We start from the raw sequence: 14,916 nt of genomic DNA on the forward strand, positions 1-14,916 counted from the left end.
ATCAAAATTCAAATTTTAAAGTATGGTTGCTGTATCAGGTGGTAGTGGTACACACTTTTACAGCTTTTAATCCCTGCACTTGGGAGGCAGAGGCAGGTGGCGGACCTCTGTGAGTTGGAGGCCAGCCTGGTCTACAAAGTGAGTTCCACAACAGCCAGGGCTACACAGAGAAACCCTGTCTCAAAAAAAAAAAATGGCTTTTGCTTTTGTATCATAATAAAGTCAAGAAATCATAAATCAGACTGATCATCAAATGGGAACACTTACGAGTATTTCTGGGTAAACAAAGGAAGTTAAGGTTGAGTCTAAGCAAACCATCATTATAGAACATCCAGTGAGCCTTGGAAGCCATTGTGGACCCCTCGTTTAACTCTCACTTAACATGGAGCTGAGTGTAGTCCAGTGGTCGAAGCCACTGCCCACAGGAAGCCTCAGGCACAACAGAGGCAGTGGGTTCCGAAGAACCACTGAAAAGACAGCACAGGACACGTTTTGCTCCCCAGGAAAGGCTCTGACAGGAAGTTAGGAGGGCAAAGTCCCTCGCACAAGTATAAGGCAACATTAGTCTATGTGCACGCAGTACACAAGTTACTCAGTTATGGTCAATTCTTTTATGGCTAGGATCCTATTAATTACATTTTCTTTTCTTTTCTTTTTTTTTATGTTTTTTTCTCCACCAGGTGAGTAGCCACACAGCCCCCTAACTGCAGTTTTCTCCATCGGTATAATTACATTTTCTTAATGAGCAGCGTTTGTCATCAGAAAGATAGCCTACGCCCTGCTGTAGGTCTGAGAGCTCCTGGTTGCATGCAATTTTTACTCATATATTTATTTTTGCATTTCTAATAGGAAAACCAGCGTAGACTTGGCACAAGCCAGAAAAGAAGGCTTTGATGAAAGTGTAAGGTTTTACTTATTTTTCTAAAAACAAGTGATAGCTTTATTAGAAGTTGATTTATAGAAATAATTTATAGCCATAGTTATCACCCTCCAATAGATCTCTCATAATTGGGAGCCTTTCCCATTTACCACAATAAACAGCTAAGAACAATGAGATCAATTTATAGGATTTAATATAAATAGATCATTTCTATTAAAAGGGCCCATGTCAATTTTCACAAATCTGGGAATTGATTTATGCATGTGTGTGTGGGTATGCATGTCCTGTATAGGTGGATAAGTACACAGACCACAGGTATTATCTCAGGAAGGCCATCTACCTCCTTTAAAGCAGGGTCTCTCATTGGTCTGAAGCTCACCAATTAGACTAGACTGGTTTGACTAGACTGGTTTGCCAGTGAGCTGCAAAGGTCCTTCTGTCTGTCTGGCTCCTCAGCCCCAAGCCTACAACTGTGCACTTCCACAGTCAGCATTTTACAAAGATCTCCTTGTGTATTTGTCTGTGTGAGTGAATGCTACACATGTGTGTAGGTGCACATGCCTCTGCATGGACTAGTCCCGAGAGAATGCTGGGTATCCTTTTCCACAGTTGAAGACTTTCTAAAAATAAGTCCATAATTCAATAAATCACTCCTGAAATATAAGATGTGAGAATTCAGACTGTATGTTTGAGAAACTTCACCTAGCACTGTCAAAGGAAAATATAATTAGGTTAGCATGAAAATGTGCAACATCATAAGTCAACAGGATAACAGCGAGAACATGTTCACAGAAAGATGTTAGATGCTTATAACCAACAAAACTGTGTTTCAAATACAAAGTCAAATCCACATCAACTTAGGTGAGTGCTATAGCTGTCTGCATTTTCTATTAAAGCGAGAGTGTGATCCAACCAAAAGATGGTGGAAAAACACGAGGGGGATAGGGCAGGAAGTTACAGTTAGAGAAGGCTCACTCCTGCAACCCAGCATTTGGGAGATGGAGAGATCAAGGCTGGCTTCAGCTGTAGAATAAGTGGGAGATGCTCTAACAGGTAAGAACACTTGCTTCCCATGCATGAAGGCCCAAGTTCAAATCCCAGCACCCATATGAAAGCAGGGCATATGATGCTGTAACAATCCATGTGTTGGACAGATGGACAGGCAGATCCTGAGAGCTCACCAACTGGGAAGTGAGGCAGAATGTGATTAAGACACCTGAGGTCCTGCTATGGCTTCTGCATGTGCTCATACATCACTGTGTGCAACTAACACATGCACACAAACTCTCCTAAACGCGAGTTACACCCCTATGCCAATGTCTCTACAGGATAACCAGCCTGATCATTTAGTCGTCAACAGTCTTACTGTGAAAACTGGGGAGCTAGCAAGTTTCCCCGCCAGCACCGTGGAGCCTCATAGAACACGAGGTTGAGGGGCCATCTTGACGGTGACCATAAACACCAGGCAGGGATCCCCTTAGTTGCCTTGATCTCTGAACTAAGTACACTTAGTAACTTCATATGAAGCTGCCCTAGTCCAAAGTGTGTTTGCTTTCTAAATCTACCGTGTGAGGTGTATTTGATTGCACATGTTCCTGTGTGGATGGAGGGCAAAGTCAGCACTGGGTATCTTCCTCAGTTGAGACAAGGTTTCACCAAATCTGGAGCCATCCATGCCTAGACCAGCTGGGATGACAGGTACACGATGCCACAGCCTGGCCTTTGATCTGGCTGCTGGAGATCTGAACTCAGGTCCTCATGTTTTTCTAGCAAGTGCTCTAATGAGCCAACTCTAGCTCCCTCTGACACATTCATGCTATGTAGCCCAGGGTAGCCTCAATCACCCTGCTTTAGCCTCTTGTAAACCAGCATGGGCATGCTACCATAGCTGGCTTACTCAAACACTTGGATCACACCTGGGGACATTCCCTTCTCCTTTCCTGGGGCTGTTTCTGATTTTCACAAATCTTTTTTTTTTCACCCTAAATTTGAGAAAAATGAAGCAGGTGGGACAGCTGAGCGGATAAAGGCTCAAGCCTGATGGCCTGAGTCTGAACTCCAGAACCTACGAGGCCTGCAAGTTCTCCTAACATGGCCCTCTGCATGTGTGACACACACACGTGCACACACATGCATGAAAAACACTGAGATGTAGTAGAGTACTTGGACACAGGACAAGTCAGTGGCGGTAAGAATGGTTCAGAGGAGGACTCAGTCAGGAAGGGGCGGTTACACCTGTTTTCTAGCATAAGAGACAACACTGGTACACACGGTCTTAGCCGAGGCAGAGAGTACTTACAATGGACTCTTCTGGGACATAAAAACTGCTGGGGGGCAAAGAATGCCCACAGATGTACCCACACAGCACATAGGAGACTCTGGACTCAGTACACAGCACTGAAAGAGGGACACGAGCATCAGTCCTGAGTAAACCAGGAAGAGATGCCAAGATGCAGAAGAGGCAGGAGTCAGGTTAGTGAACCAGATGCGTGCCCTGGCCTGTTTGTGCCCTGGCCCCAGGCTTCAGGGTGACAGCTGACGCAGAGCATGCGCCGGGCTGTGGGAGCCTGGGGTCTCCAGCACTTGGGAGTCTTTGGCACACACAGACCGCAGCCTGACTTGTCTGCTCAGACTTATCTTCTAAATCGACAGGAGATCCAAGAGGCAAGGCAGATGAAAAGGTGGAAGGAAAGGCTTGAGAAAAAGTATTATTCTACCGAAATTCAAGACGACTACCAGCCTGTCACTCAGCAAGAATTTCGAGAGTAAGTGTTTGCGACGTGTACCAAATACATGGGACACAGGCTGCGCAGGGAGGACACAGGTTATCACACACATTACATGGGACGCAGGCTGCACAGGGAAGACACAGGTTATCACACACAATACATGGGACACAGGCTGCGCAGGGAGGACACAGGTTATCACACACAATACATGGGACACAGGCTGCGCAGGGAGGACACAGGTTATCACACACAATACATGGGACACAGGCTGCGCAGGGAGGACACAGGTGATCACACATGTTACCTTCTTGAGCCAGAGTTGTGTGTGCTACACACAGTTCTTTCTCATTCTCTGCAGCATTAAAGCACACAACTCCACTTACTTAGAACGTAAGACCAGGGGGCTGGAGAGATGGCTCAGTGACGAGCAGCACTGGCTGCCCTTCCTGAGGACCCAGGTTTGATTCCCAGCATCCATACAGCACCACGCATTCCAGTTCCAGTCCCGGGAGATCAACGTCCTCTTCTTACCTCTCCAGCACGAGGCATGCATATGGTACAGACATAGAAGCAGGCAAAACATACATGTAACAGTGGGACGCAGTGCTCCGCCTCTCAATGGAAGGCACAGCAGGCAGACTGTCCTCACAGCTTTCCACTGACTGTCTGCAGGACAGAATGTGCTGTAGGAGCCTGTCACCCCGGACAGTGACGCGCCACTGTCTCCTGTCCCCTCTCCTAGACTCTTCTTATATGCGGTGGAGCTTGAGAAGGAGCTACACTACCTGAGTTTAAAACTGAACCAAGTGATGAGAAAGCTACACTAACTCGCTGACGAGTAAGGTGAGGCATCGTGGGAGTCAGTGCCTAGGAATACTTGGGGGTGGGGCAGAGTATTGCTGTGTTGTCCCCTAAACACACCATCCTCTCCGGCGTAGTCATTACTGAGTGCAAATGCTAGGCGCTGAGCCATGCCTGCGGCTGAGATGCATTTTAAAGGCACTGAAGCAGCTCTCACTTATAATAGGATGGGCTCCATGAGTCAAGTGCAGTTCACCAAGGGCTTCCTGTTATGAGCACATGGGCACACAGGATTTTTATCACAACTATTAAGTTCTAGGGGGGTAAAGGGGAAAGTACAAGTCAATGCTGCTCACTCGTGGGGGCAGAGCTCTAATGGCTGGATGAGAGGCAGAGATGCTCTTTCCTAGGTACAGAGTACAAGAACTGTGTGGTGTTTCAACCATATCGTGCCCCAGGGTCTTGCTTGCGTGGGCCAGATGGAAGTCAAGTCCTAAGATTCCAAGAAAGTATTATATATTGTATCAACATAAAATAATCTCCCCTCTTCAAAATCCAAAACTCCTAGAAAGAGTCAAATACAGAACAAACTCTGCAGCTAAAAACAGAAATCTAGAACAGCATTCCAAGTCTCTTAAGAGTGGAGCAGACGGCAGCACATTGGCTCCGCTTCGACAGAGGGTGCTTTGAGAGCTCTCTTGTTGGAAAGTTGTGTATGACTGGTATTTTAGAGACTGAAGGGAAATGTTACTTTTCTAAGTTCTCTAAGACCTTCACCAAATAGCCAGACTCTGTCCTGTGGGCTGAGCACCACCACACTCAGTCTGCACATCAATAATGTGTGTGATGTTCAGGGTGTGTATTTAAAGCATGAATAAGGCAAATATTGTAAAATAAAACCTTTTGCTTTTAAAACATACACACACACACACACACACACACATATAATATATATATATATATATATATATATATATATATATATATATATATATATATATATATATATATATATATATATATATATATATATATATATATATATATATATATATAATGTTGCCCAGACTCGAAGTCCTGGGCTCAAAGGATCCTTCTGCCGTGACCAGAGTAGCTGGGACGAGAGGTGTGCATATCACACCATGGTGGTAAATAAAAGAATTTAAAAATTACTACCCACCACCTTCTCAAAGAAAGGAGCATCCAAGGTTGTCTGTTTCTGAATGCAGTGATTCACTGCAACAGACATGACTAACGGGCACCGAAGGTGGAGAGGAGCAAGTGTTCAAGGTCTTTGGACCTACACAGCAATTTCAAGATGAAGATAATGAAACTGTGTCTGGAAAATAAAAGCGAAGGTAGTTTGAGTATTCTCTCTGCAGTTTCTCTAAATAGCTCTAAGAAGCAGGACTGACTTCTCCCCATAACTCTGCTGGCCAAACTGTTCAGCAAGCTGGTTGTGTCCCCTGACATCAGCACTGGGTGATTTAAATAAGCCTAGAACAATGCCTCCTGGAAAAACAAACATACATTTGCAATGACTTAGAACAGTGAAGTTCTTTTATTACAAAAGTCTGTACAATGAAGTGCCAAACAAACACAGCAATGCAATTATAAGTGGACACATATATATCTATATAGTATTGTATATAGATATAGTTTATCTGTACCAAAGTAAAACTCTTGCAAGCTGCCTAACTATCCCGGGACACAGCTAACCATGAGTCAGTGTGCGAGTCACTTCGCTTCTCTACTCAGCCAAAACTAACACTGAACGACCAAATCATGAAGCAGCTGTAACTCAGTGAAACCAGTTAGGCTGCAGACTTATAAAAATATTGTACTCAAATAGATTTAGCGTTATAGAGAAGGAATATATTATTTAAAACATTTAAATAGTGCACATGAACATTTTTGCATGTGGTATACAAAATAAAACATTCATAAAAATATACAGTGCACATAAAAAATTACATTAGCAATCCAGTCTGGAAAAAAACTAAAAAGTACACCACATGATGGGTTCAAATCAAATGATACATTTTTTTTTGGCATTCTTAATTACTTTTCTAAAAATACATTATGAGTGACCTAGCATTATCAAGGGAAAGCACACAAACAAGGCTGGGTGATCCAGTACTTAAAAAACATCCCTCCAACTACACATTCACTACTGCTGGGTTTCCCCTCTCCCCCCAAAAAGGCATTGCACACACAAGTGAGATGTAAAGTACTTAGACACACTATTTATTATCAAACTTACTTCCTGCTCTTACTGGGTAACAATAGTGCCAGCATTCAAGGTTCATGCTTTCCTCATCTTATTAAAGATGTTATGAAATTCCATTTGTATGAAACAAACTATTAAGAAAATCATGCATGAGTCATTACATGCAAAGCATGGGCAAAGTGAGACATTTATCAATTCAAAAAAGCACTGGGGTGGGGGTGGGGAATGAGGGACGACCCACTTAGATTAAGCCTGACCCACATCTGTCGTATTAACACAAGTTACTGTCCCATAAAAATGATTAGCAGGTTACCTGAAAAGCCGTGCAAAGCCAAGGGAAAAAGATGCTAAGAGTCTACAAGGAGCACACCACTACACATCTGTGAGCGGCCACTTTAACCAGCAGGCGCCTGGCGAGAGCTGGTCACGTGGAGATGAAGCCCCCTGAATAAGCACGGAAAGCTGCAGTGGTTTAGCCCTTAGAGAACACACTGGGGTGCGCTCCTTCTTTTGAGGCCCAGCTGACACGCACCCATCTGAGCACCACCCCAGGCCCTCCACACTGGCATGGCTATTTTCTCACATTATCTGGAGGTGGGTTGGGGACAGCACAGGGTTTGATCCAGACAAGTCAGCATTGCCAGCTGGTGACAGTAACTGAAGTCCTGTAGGCAGCGTGTGAGTGATGTGTGTGATGTTGCACGGCTGCTTTGTGGTCTAGCCGCTGTTGTCTTGGTTCAGGAGTGTGACCAGTGAATTGCAAATTCTGGCTGAGTACTATCTGTGCAGGTGTCACTTTGGGAAATATACACAAGGTGTTCCAATGTAGGGTCTGAAAATTCAGTTTGGTTTTCTAGAAAAAAAAGTTACATATGTCACACTTATAAGCTATTCTTTTAAATTTTCAGTCGTTTTGTAAGAAAAAGGCAACTGAAGAATTTCATTCAGTGTGAAGATTTTCCTCTCAATTTTCTTCAGTAATAAAAAACAAAAAGTAAACAAAAAAGCCTTGTATTTCCAAAGTTCTTGAAGTAAAAAGAATAAAATTCTTGTCCTTTGCTAATATATGTACCTGCATGTTTGCTAAGTGAGGAGGGATCTGCGGTAGGTAACGTGGCTAAGTGAGGAGAGGTCTGCGGTAGGTAACGGGGCACAGCCTTTCCTTGCCCTACTGAGACCACAAACAAGGACAAAATGGAATTCTCTGAGTGGCTGACAAAGTGAACGCAAGGACGAGCCAAGCACACATGGTGGACCATCAGGGAACACAATCACTTTATGATGTCAACTTTCAAGCAACATATTTTATATGGATTTTGAAGAGTCTTGTTTGCTGATAAGAACTTCAAGAAGTCTAAGCTTGGCTTTAATTCTTTTGTATTCCTTATATTCCTCAAGGACTGGAACACGATCCTCCTTCTGGGCATTCCTGGGGAAGATAAAACTCTGTAAAATACTCAAAAGTTCATTCTGATATGAAGCATAATGTTACAAATTTAAGCTAAAATAAAAGCTGCTCTGTGGGCAACAGGCATTGGACTAATTCACACAGAAAGAACAGTAGCTATGTCTACTAACTGCTTAATTAATGTTACATACTTACCAATAAGCGGGATGGTCTGTAAGTGCTAGAAGGCTACCGGGACTCATACATTTAGTAAATAATTCCATTAGTGGTCAGTTTAATTACAAACCACAGCATCAAATTACCTCAATTTTTTTTTCAATATAAAGAAAAGGTGCATGGAAAACGCCTTTATAATTTACATTTTCTTATCCTTCTTTATGAGTACATAAGTTATACATGTGTCCATGCAGTAAGAGAAAGCCAGAGGTAACCTGAAGTGTCTTGTCCACGTTGACTTTGAGATAGGGTTTGCCTGAAGCTTTCTGGGTAGCTAGGCTAACTGGCTGTTGAGCCTAGTGACCAGTGCTTGGATACCACGACATCTGGCTTGTGCTCCAAGATCAAACATAGGTCCATAGCGCTGCCCAGCCGTCACTTCATTGACTAAGCCATTTCCCCAGTATGCTTTTTAAATCATGTTAACCCATGTAAGTGTGACACTGTAAAAAGCGGCAGGACAGGAGGTCATTTGTCAGTCACTGGTTTGGGAGGGCAGCGTAGAAACCCTGTCTCAAAAGACAAGAAATCCCAGTAAAGGATCTCACTCCAACTGTGGGATCTTTCCTAAGAGGTATCTTGTACCAACCAAGCAGGGTGGCTCTCATCACTAATCCTGCAGGTAAATCTGAGTTCCGGGTCAACCTGTCTACATAGCAAGTTCCAGATATAGCCACAAAATGCGATCTCACCAGGACAGAGGTCAGTATGAGCACTTCTACACAATACAAAGCCACAGTGGGCTGGGAATACAGCTCAGGGCTAGAGTACTTGCCTCAGAGGTTTGAGCACAGCACTACAAACAACAACAACAACAAAAAGAAAATTGCTGCAGGAAAACTTATATGATTTTTCCTTTAATTACAACAGGTCTTGAGAGCACAAAAGAATGTTATAAAACTGGCCAGGAGAGGTAGTCATGCCTTTAATGCTAGCACTTGGGAGGCAGAGGCAGGTCAATCTCAGTTTGAGACCAACCTAGTAAGTTCCAGGACAGACTCTGCCTCAAGAAATATTGTAAAAATGTTTACTATTTTATTTTATTTTATTTTATTTTATTTTATTTTATTTTGTCTTTTGAAGTGATGGGGACTGAACCCAAGGGCCTTGCACATGTTAGACAAATGCTCTTGCACCAAGCTAGTATTCGCCCTGAGATGTTACTTTTTTTTTTTTTCTTTTTTTCGGAGCTGGGGACCGAACCCAGGGCCTTGCGCTCGCTAGGCAAGCGCTCTACCGCTGAGCTAAATCCCCAACCCCGAGATGTTACTTTTAAGGCTGTCACCGTATAAATAATGCCTCAGTAACTTTTTTCTTAGTGTGGGGACCATGAGGGCACATGTGCTATGGAGTCCTGTGGAGATCAGAGACCTCTAAGGAGTGGTTCTCTCCTTCCCTATGTAGGTCTTGGGGATCAAGCTCCCAAGTCTCCGTGTACCCCACCATCTTAACATACATCTATGAGTTGAAGGAGAAAGATGTCAACATCTACACACAGTGCTTAACAAACCTGCCATTTTGTTGATAAAACGCTTCTTCAAACTCCCGTAAGGTCTTACGTAGTTTCTTTTTCTCAGCTCTGGCTTTCCAAAGTTGTTCCAGTAATTCAGGCCTAAAGTAGAATGGTAACAAACATTACTACCTGGGCACCGCTTCTCCATTATATTAACAGTGGTTCTAAGCCCTGTTTAGAAACATACAATTAAATCAAAATAACAGGTTTTAAGGTTCTAGTCTCACTACTTAAACATTTTTCTGAGGCTGGGGGATTGCTCAATTGGTAAAGTGGTTGCTTCACAACCCTGAGGTACCTGAACTCAATCCTCAGAGCCCACATGAAAGCTCGGGGTGCAGTGCTGTGCACCTATAATCCCAACTCCCCAAGGATCTCTGGCCAGCCAGTAATCAACAAGCCCCCAAGCCAATGAGAGGGGCTGTTGCTGGGTTGTTTTTTTTTTAAGGGGTGGTGGTGGTGAAGAATGAGTAAAGAGAGAACTCACTGGTTAAGGGCACTGGCTGTTCTTCCAGGACCCTGGTTCAGTTCCTAGCACCCACAAAGTGGTTCACAGCTATCTGTGATTCTAGTCCCAGAGGCCTGAAGACCTCTCCTGATCTTCAAGGAGCACCGGGCACGTCCATAGTGCAAAGACATAAATATAGGCAAAGTACTCATACACATAAAAAATAAGTAAAAATGCAGGAGTGCTGCAGATACAGCTCAGTAGTTACAAACACACACTGCTCATGCACAAGACCTGAGTTTGGTTTCTAGCACCTATGTGTCAGGCAGCTCAAAGTAGCTCGTAACTCCACATGAAGTGGCTCACAATGCAGGCTTCTGACCTCCAGAAGCCTCCACACACGTGCAAATATCCACACAAACATACACATAATTAAATCCATCTAGAGATAAGCAGGCCAATACAGAACAGCCAAATTCTCAGTAGGTTCCTATAACTTTGTTATAAATTGAATACAACTTGTGGTTGAAATAATAAAGAAACGGGAAGCACTGGCTGAGGAGACGATTAGCCAAGTCAGAGTGCTTATGGACAAGGCCAACACCTGCAACCCATAGAAAAATGACAAAAACCATGTAACTCCAGCACCCTATGGCAATGCAAGTGAGGGGGAGACAGCACTTAAACAGGGCAGGGGGTGAGAACCAACACGTAAGGTTGTCCTTCGACTTCCACACACACAATTTTAAAATAAGAAAATGAGAACACGAGTCTGCACACATACATAGAGGCCGCACGAGTACTTGACAAGCAGAGGTCCCGAGCCAGTTTTTCTTCAGCATCAGATTCTGAGTTTTCCAGGGATGACTGTGTGTGCACGGCTGTGCTCAAGATGTCACCTAACTCAGAGGAGAGGCTGACACCGTCTTCTTCTTCTTCCTAAAATGACAACCAAGCAGAACCACACAGGCTATGACTTTCCACGCTCCTAACAAGGAACGTAACAAAAGAGCAACTTTTCTTCGTAAATACCTTGATTTCTTCAAAAAAGTGTGCCGTTTCTCCTTCTATGATTGGCTGTAACATCTGACCCCGGCGCTTCGTGGAGGGAGACCCCTGTAACAATCAGCAACGCCGAGTTTTGGATTTCACATTTATAGTTAGTGCAACGTCACACTTCTATCACACAATGTTACCTCCACCTAACAGAGGCGCTCAGTCCCCAGCAGCCCAAAAACACAAGCAAACAAAATTCAAAACAAACTAAAGAGAAAATCAGTATGACAGACACCAAAGTAAAACAAAAGGTACACAATAAAAGCCCCATGGAGTGTGTTTTGTGTTGGCAAACTACTTTTTGGGGTTTTCTTTTTTCTTTTTTTGAAAGAACAAGAACACAAAGGTGGGGGTTAGGAAGGTAGGGAGGATCTGGAAAGTTTGGGGGATAAAGAATATAATCAAAATATATTGTATGAAAATGTATCAATAAAAATATATACAATCTTTCAAAATTTTAAAGCAGTCTTTTAAATTCTAAAGACATTCCTTAATTAATATTCATATGTTGTCATTATGACATAGCAAAGTCTTATGGGAGCTCACTCCGTGCTGCCCATCTTTCAAATTCAAGGAAACAGGGTGTGATGTATAGATAATGAGGATGAAGATGACCAGTGGTGTTTTACCTCAGCCCTCTTTGTCTGAAACAGGTTTCACTCTGTGGCACAGGCTTCTTATGAAGATTATGAGATATTCCTGTCTCAGCACCTCACATGCTACCATTCCAGGCAAACCACCACACCCAACTCAATTATCTTTACTCTGAGGTCTGAGAACCCCATAAAATTCTTGAGAAACAAAACTAAACCAAACCAAAAACTAGAATACAGTATTCATCCCAGCATGCTAGGTAATCATTACTCAACTTAACTATATCCTAGCATTCCCCCCACTTTTAAAACAAGTCTGAGACAGGGTCATGCTCAGTTGTACTAGCTGGCTTCAAACAAATTTGCAATTCTCCAAGCAAAGCCCTGTGACCTGTATGAGTATTACAGATTTCAGTTTTCTTCATGTTGCCATACTTGCTGGCCTAGCTCCTCAGATGGCTGAGGCTGGAAAATCACATGACCTCACAGGTCGAAACCACATTGGAAACGACCCCACTTTACAATAAGGTTTTTAAAAATACTTCACAAATATGGATAAGCATTATTTAAAATATTTGATTACTTTTGTGTGTGGATGTGCCATAGCATGTGTGTGAAGGTCAGAGGTCATGAGACTTGATGGCAAGTACCTCTACCTATCAGCTATCTCTCTGGCCTGTAAATTAACATTGTTCCATCTCATTTAGTCTTTTACTTATTTGTATGTTTGTTGAGACAAGAGTTCCTCTGTGCAACTTTGGCTGTCCTGAAATTCACTCTGTAGACCAGGCTGTCCTTGAACTCAGATCTACCTGTCTCTGCCAGGATTAAAGGCACAGGCCACCACCATCTGTCTCAGTTTTGTTTTTCTGAAACAGGGGGTCTCTCTCTCTCTCTCTCTCTCTTTTTCTCCCCTTCTCTGTCCTGAAACTCCCTATGTAGAGTAAGCTGGCCTTGAACTCACCGAGATGATCAACCAGACACTTAGTAATTGGCCTTATCTTTTTTTTTTTTTTTTTTTTTTTTGGTTCTTTTTTTCGGAGCTGGGGACCGAACCCAGGGCCTTGCGCTTCCTAGGTAAGGGCTCTACCACTGAGCTAAATCCCCAACCCCGTAATTGGCCTTATCTTAATGGGTCCTTTCTTTAAAACCCATTTTTAGGGTTAGCAGGATGGTATAACCTCACTGCCAAGCTTGACAACCTTGAGTTCCATCCCTAAGAACCTGACCTCCAACACTATCACCATGGCACGCATGCAGCCCTTTAAATAAATAAATGTTTAAAACTCATTAATGATATAATGCAGTGGTCGGTAGTAATTACAAAACTCTCCAGACAAGAGCTCAAACAGCGACTAGGTAAAGGCATCCCATACAAGCTACTTCTGCCATTTCTGCAGGTCCATCTGCCCTAGATCTCAGCATCCTTCTCTAACTCCTGTGCTGTTTGTCAAGACTTAGTGTCACATGCCTAGAAGTACTCACAACTTGCCTAGAAATACACATTTTCTATCTTTTTAAAACCCATAATCTCAACTAAAACTTTTGATACTTGGTATGCATGTCTCCAAACGTCCTACTAGATGGGTTCATGTTTCATCTGTTTTCCTTTGTACTTTGGCAAAATGAACTTACGAAATACTTGTTCCAGGCATGGCAACGAATGCCTCTAACTACAGAACTCGGGAGTTTTGCTTGTTTGGGCTAGTGAGTTCCAAGCCAGTTTTGGCTACAAAGTGAGACTCTGTCTTTAAAAACAAAATCAAGCATTTGTTTTACTTACAAGGACAGGAGTAATGCTAGCTCGTGTCAGCATCTGTTTTACCAGCCTGTATCTATCATAGAGAGGCTTAACAATGTGCCTTTCTTCCCTGGTCACCTGAAGCCAAAAAACAAAAACAAAACAAAACAAAACAACAAAAAAGTGAAGCAAAGAAGCCTTACTCCCAGAAACCCAGACGTCAGAACAGTAAGCAGTGCGGCTCCCTCACCCCAGATATAAGCAGGCCATCTCCCACTACCGGAAACAAGGTTTGATAAAAACAGCTCCAAAGAATACAGACCATGGAAGTTATCCATGTTCTTTTACAAGGCAGAGTCAAATTGTCTTAGCAAGAAAAGAATTACCGGCCTTCCATGTTGACTTTCATAGTAAAGCAGACTTTTCTGCAGAGACGTTTTCTCTTCTATCAAATGATCTTTTGTCATTTTCTAGAATTGGAGGAAAAAGCACTGGTGTTATTATTCTCTTCACACCCACCGTGTAATTAGGTGAAAGGGCAAATGGTCATCAATATAGACTAGGCAAATACATTCTTTGTTTCTGGATTTACAGCAACATTTTCCAGTCTTTTATACAATCTAAGCCTCCTAGTATGTCAATGAATAGCTTTTTATGGCTTAATTTATATTTTGTATGAATTAAGAATGCTAGTTTGGGTACCTTAGTCCATCTTGTGTTTCATATGCCAATCTATAAATCAGTAATACTCCATTCTTGTTCAAGGGTTCAAAGAACTAAATTCCTTGATGTAAAAGTACTTGTAACAGTACTTCTGCAGCATATAGGGAACTTTCATACCTTCCTGACATTTTATAATGTTGCAAAGTCTTCTGTTATTACAACCACAAATATGGACAGATAGCTGGCTCAGGAGGATTCAAAGTGCCTGACCCACAAGCCGGAAGACCTTAGCTCAATCCAAGTTCAATCTGCAGAGCCCATGGGAAAGGAGAGCTAACTCCTCAAATACCCATCTCCTCCCTCCCTCCCACACCCCCATACACAGAGACAGAGACACAGACAAGACGAACAGACAGAGACAAAGAGAGACAGAAAGACCGCAGACAAGTGAATACAGGCTAGGTGCAGAGGCCTACAATCCCAGCATTCCAGAGGTAGAAGCAGGAGGAATTTCGAATTTAAAGGCAATGTGGCCAGCATGATAAGAGCCTTTCTCAAAACACCAAAGACTGCTACTGTAATTCAGTGGTACAGGTGCTTAGCTTTGGACAAGAGCCCTGGACTCAATCAGCACCACA

At 43.0% G+C, this 14,916-nt stretch overlaps 2 protein-coding genes across 34 annotated transcripts in view; one reads left to right on the forward strand and one right to left on the reverse strand.

Annotated features, from left to right (window-relative positions):
• The window catches only part of Pkd2l2 (polycystin 2 like 2, transient receptor potential cation channel), a 34,865-nt gene extending 26,770 nt beyond the window's left edge, over nt 1-8,095 (forward strand). For 4 of the 5 annotated variants that reach the window (XM_063277220.1, XM_063277218.1, XM_063277219.1 and 1 more), the window contains exons 12-14: nt 850-901; nt 3,533-3,645; nt 4,352-7,162. In XM_063277220.1, the coding sequence (XP_063133290.1) occupies nt 850-901; nt 3,533-3,645; nt 4,352-4,436 (250 nt within the window). In that variant the 3' untranslated portion in view covers nt 4,437-7,162. Of the gene's footprint in view, nt 1-849; nt 902-3,532; nt 3,646-4,351; nt 7,163-7,548 lie in introns of those variants that run through there. The other variant, NM_001106156.1, reaches the window with a different exon arrangement.
• Nucleotides 5,952-14,916, reverse strand: part of Fam13b (family with sequence similarity 13, member B) — an 80,821-nt gene continuing 71,856 nt past the window's right edge. For 21 of the 29 annotated variants that reach the window (XM_063277238.1, XM_063277236.1, XM_063277247.1 and 18 more), the window contains 6 exons: nt 14,002-14,085; nt 13,658-13,753; nt 11,258-11,341; nt 11,010-11,164; nt 9,775-9,876; nt 5,953-8,069 (listed from right to left, as the gene is read on the reverse strand). In XM_063277238.1, coding sequence (XP_063133308.1) covers nt 7,946-8,069; nt 9,775-9,876; nt 11,010-11,164; nt 11,258-11,341; nt 13,658-13,753; nt 14,002-14,085 — 645 coding nt within the window. In that variant the 3' untranslated portion in view covers nt 5,953-7,945. Of the gene's footprint in view, nt 8,070-9,774; nt 9,877-11,009; nt 11,165-11,257; nt 11,342-13,657; nt 13,754-14,001; nt 14,086-14,916 lie in introns of all 29 variants that reach the window. The other 8 variants (XM_063277252.1, XM_063277250.1, XM_063277251.1 and 5 more) reach the window with 2 other exon arrangements.

The sequence above is a fragment of the Rattus norvegicus genome, chromosome 18 (genome assembly GCF_036323735.1).
Source record: "Rattus norvegicus strain BN/NHsdMcwi chromosome 18, GRCr8, whole genome shotgun sequence".
Classification (NCBI taxonomy): Eukaryota; Metazoa; Chordata; class Mammalia; order Rodentia; family Muridae; genus Rattus; species Rattus norvegicus.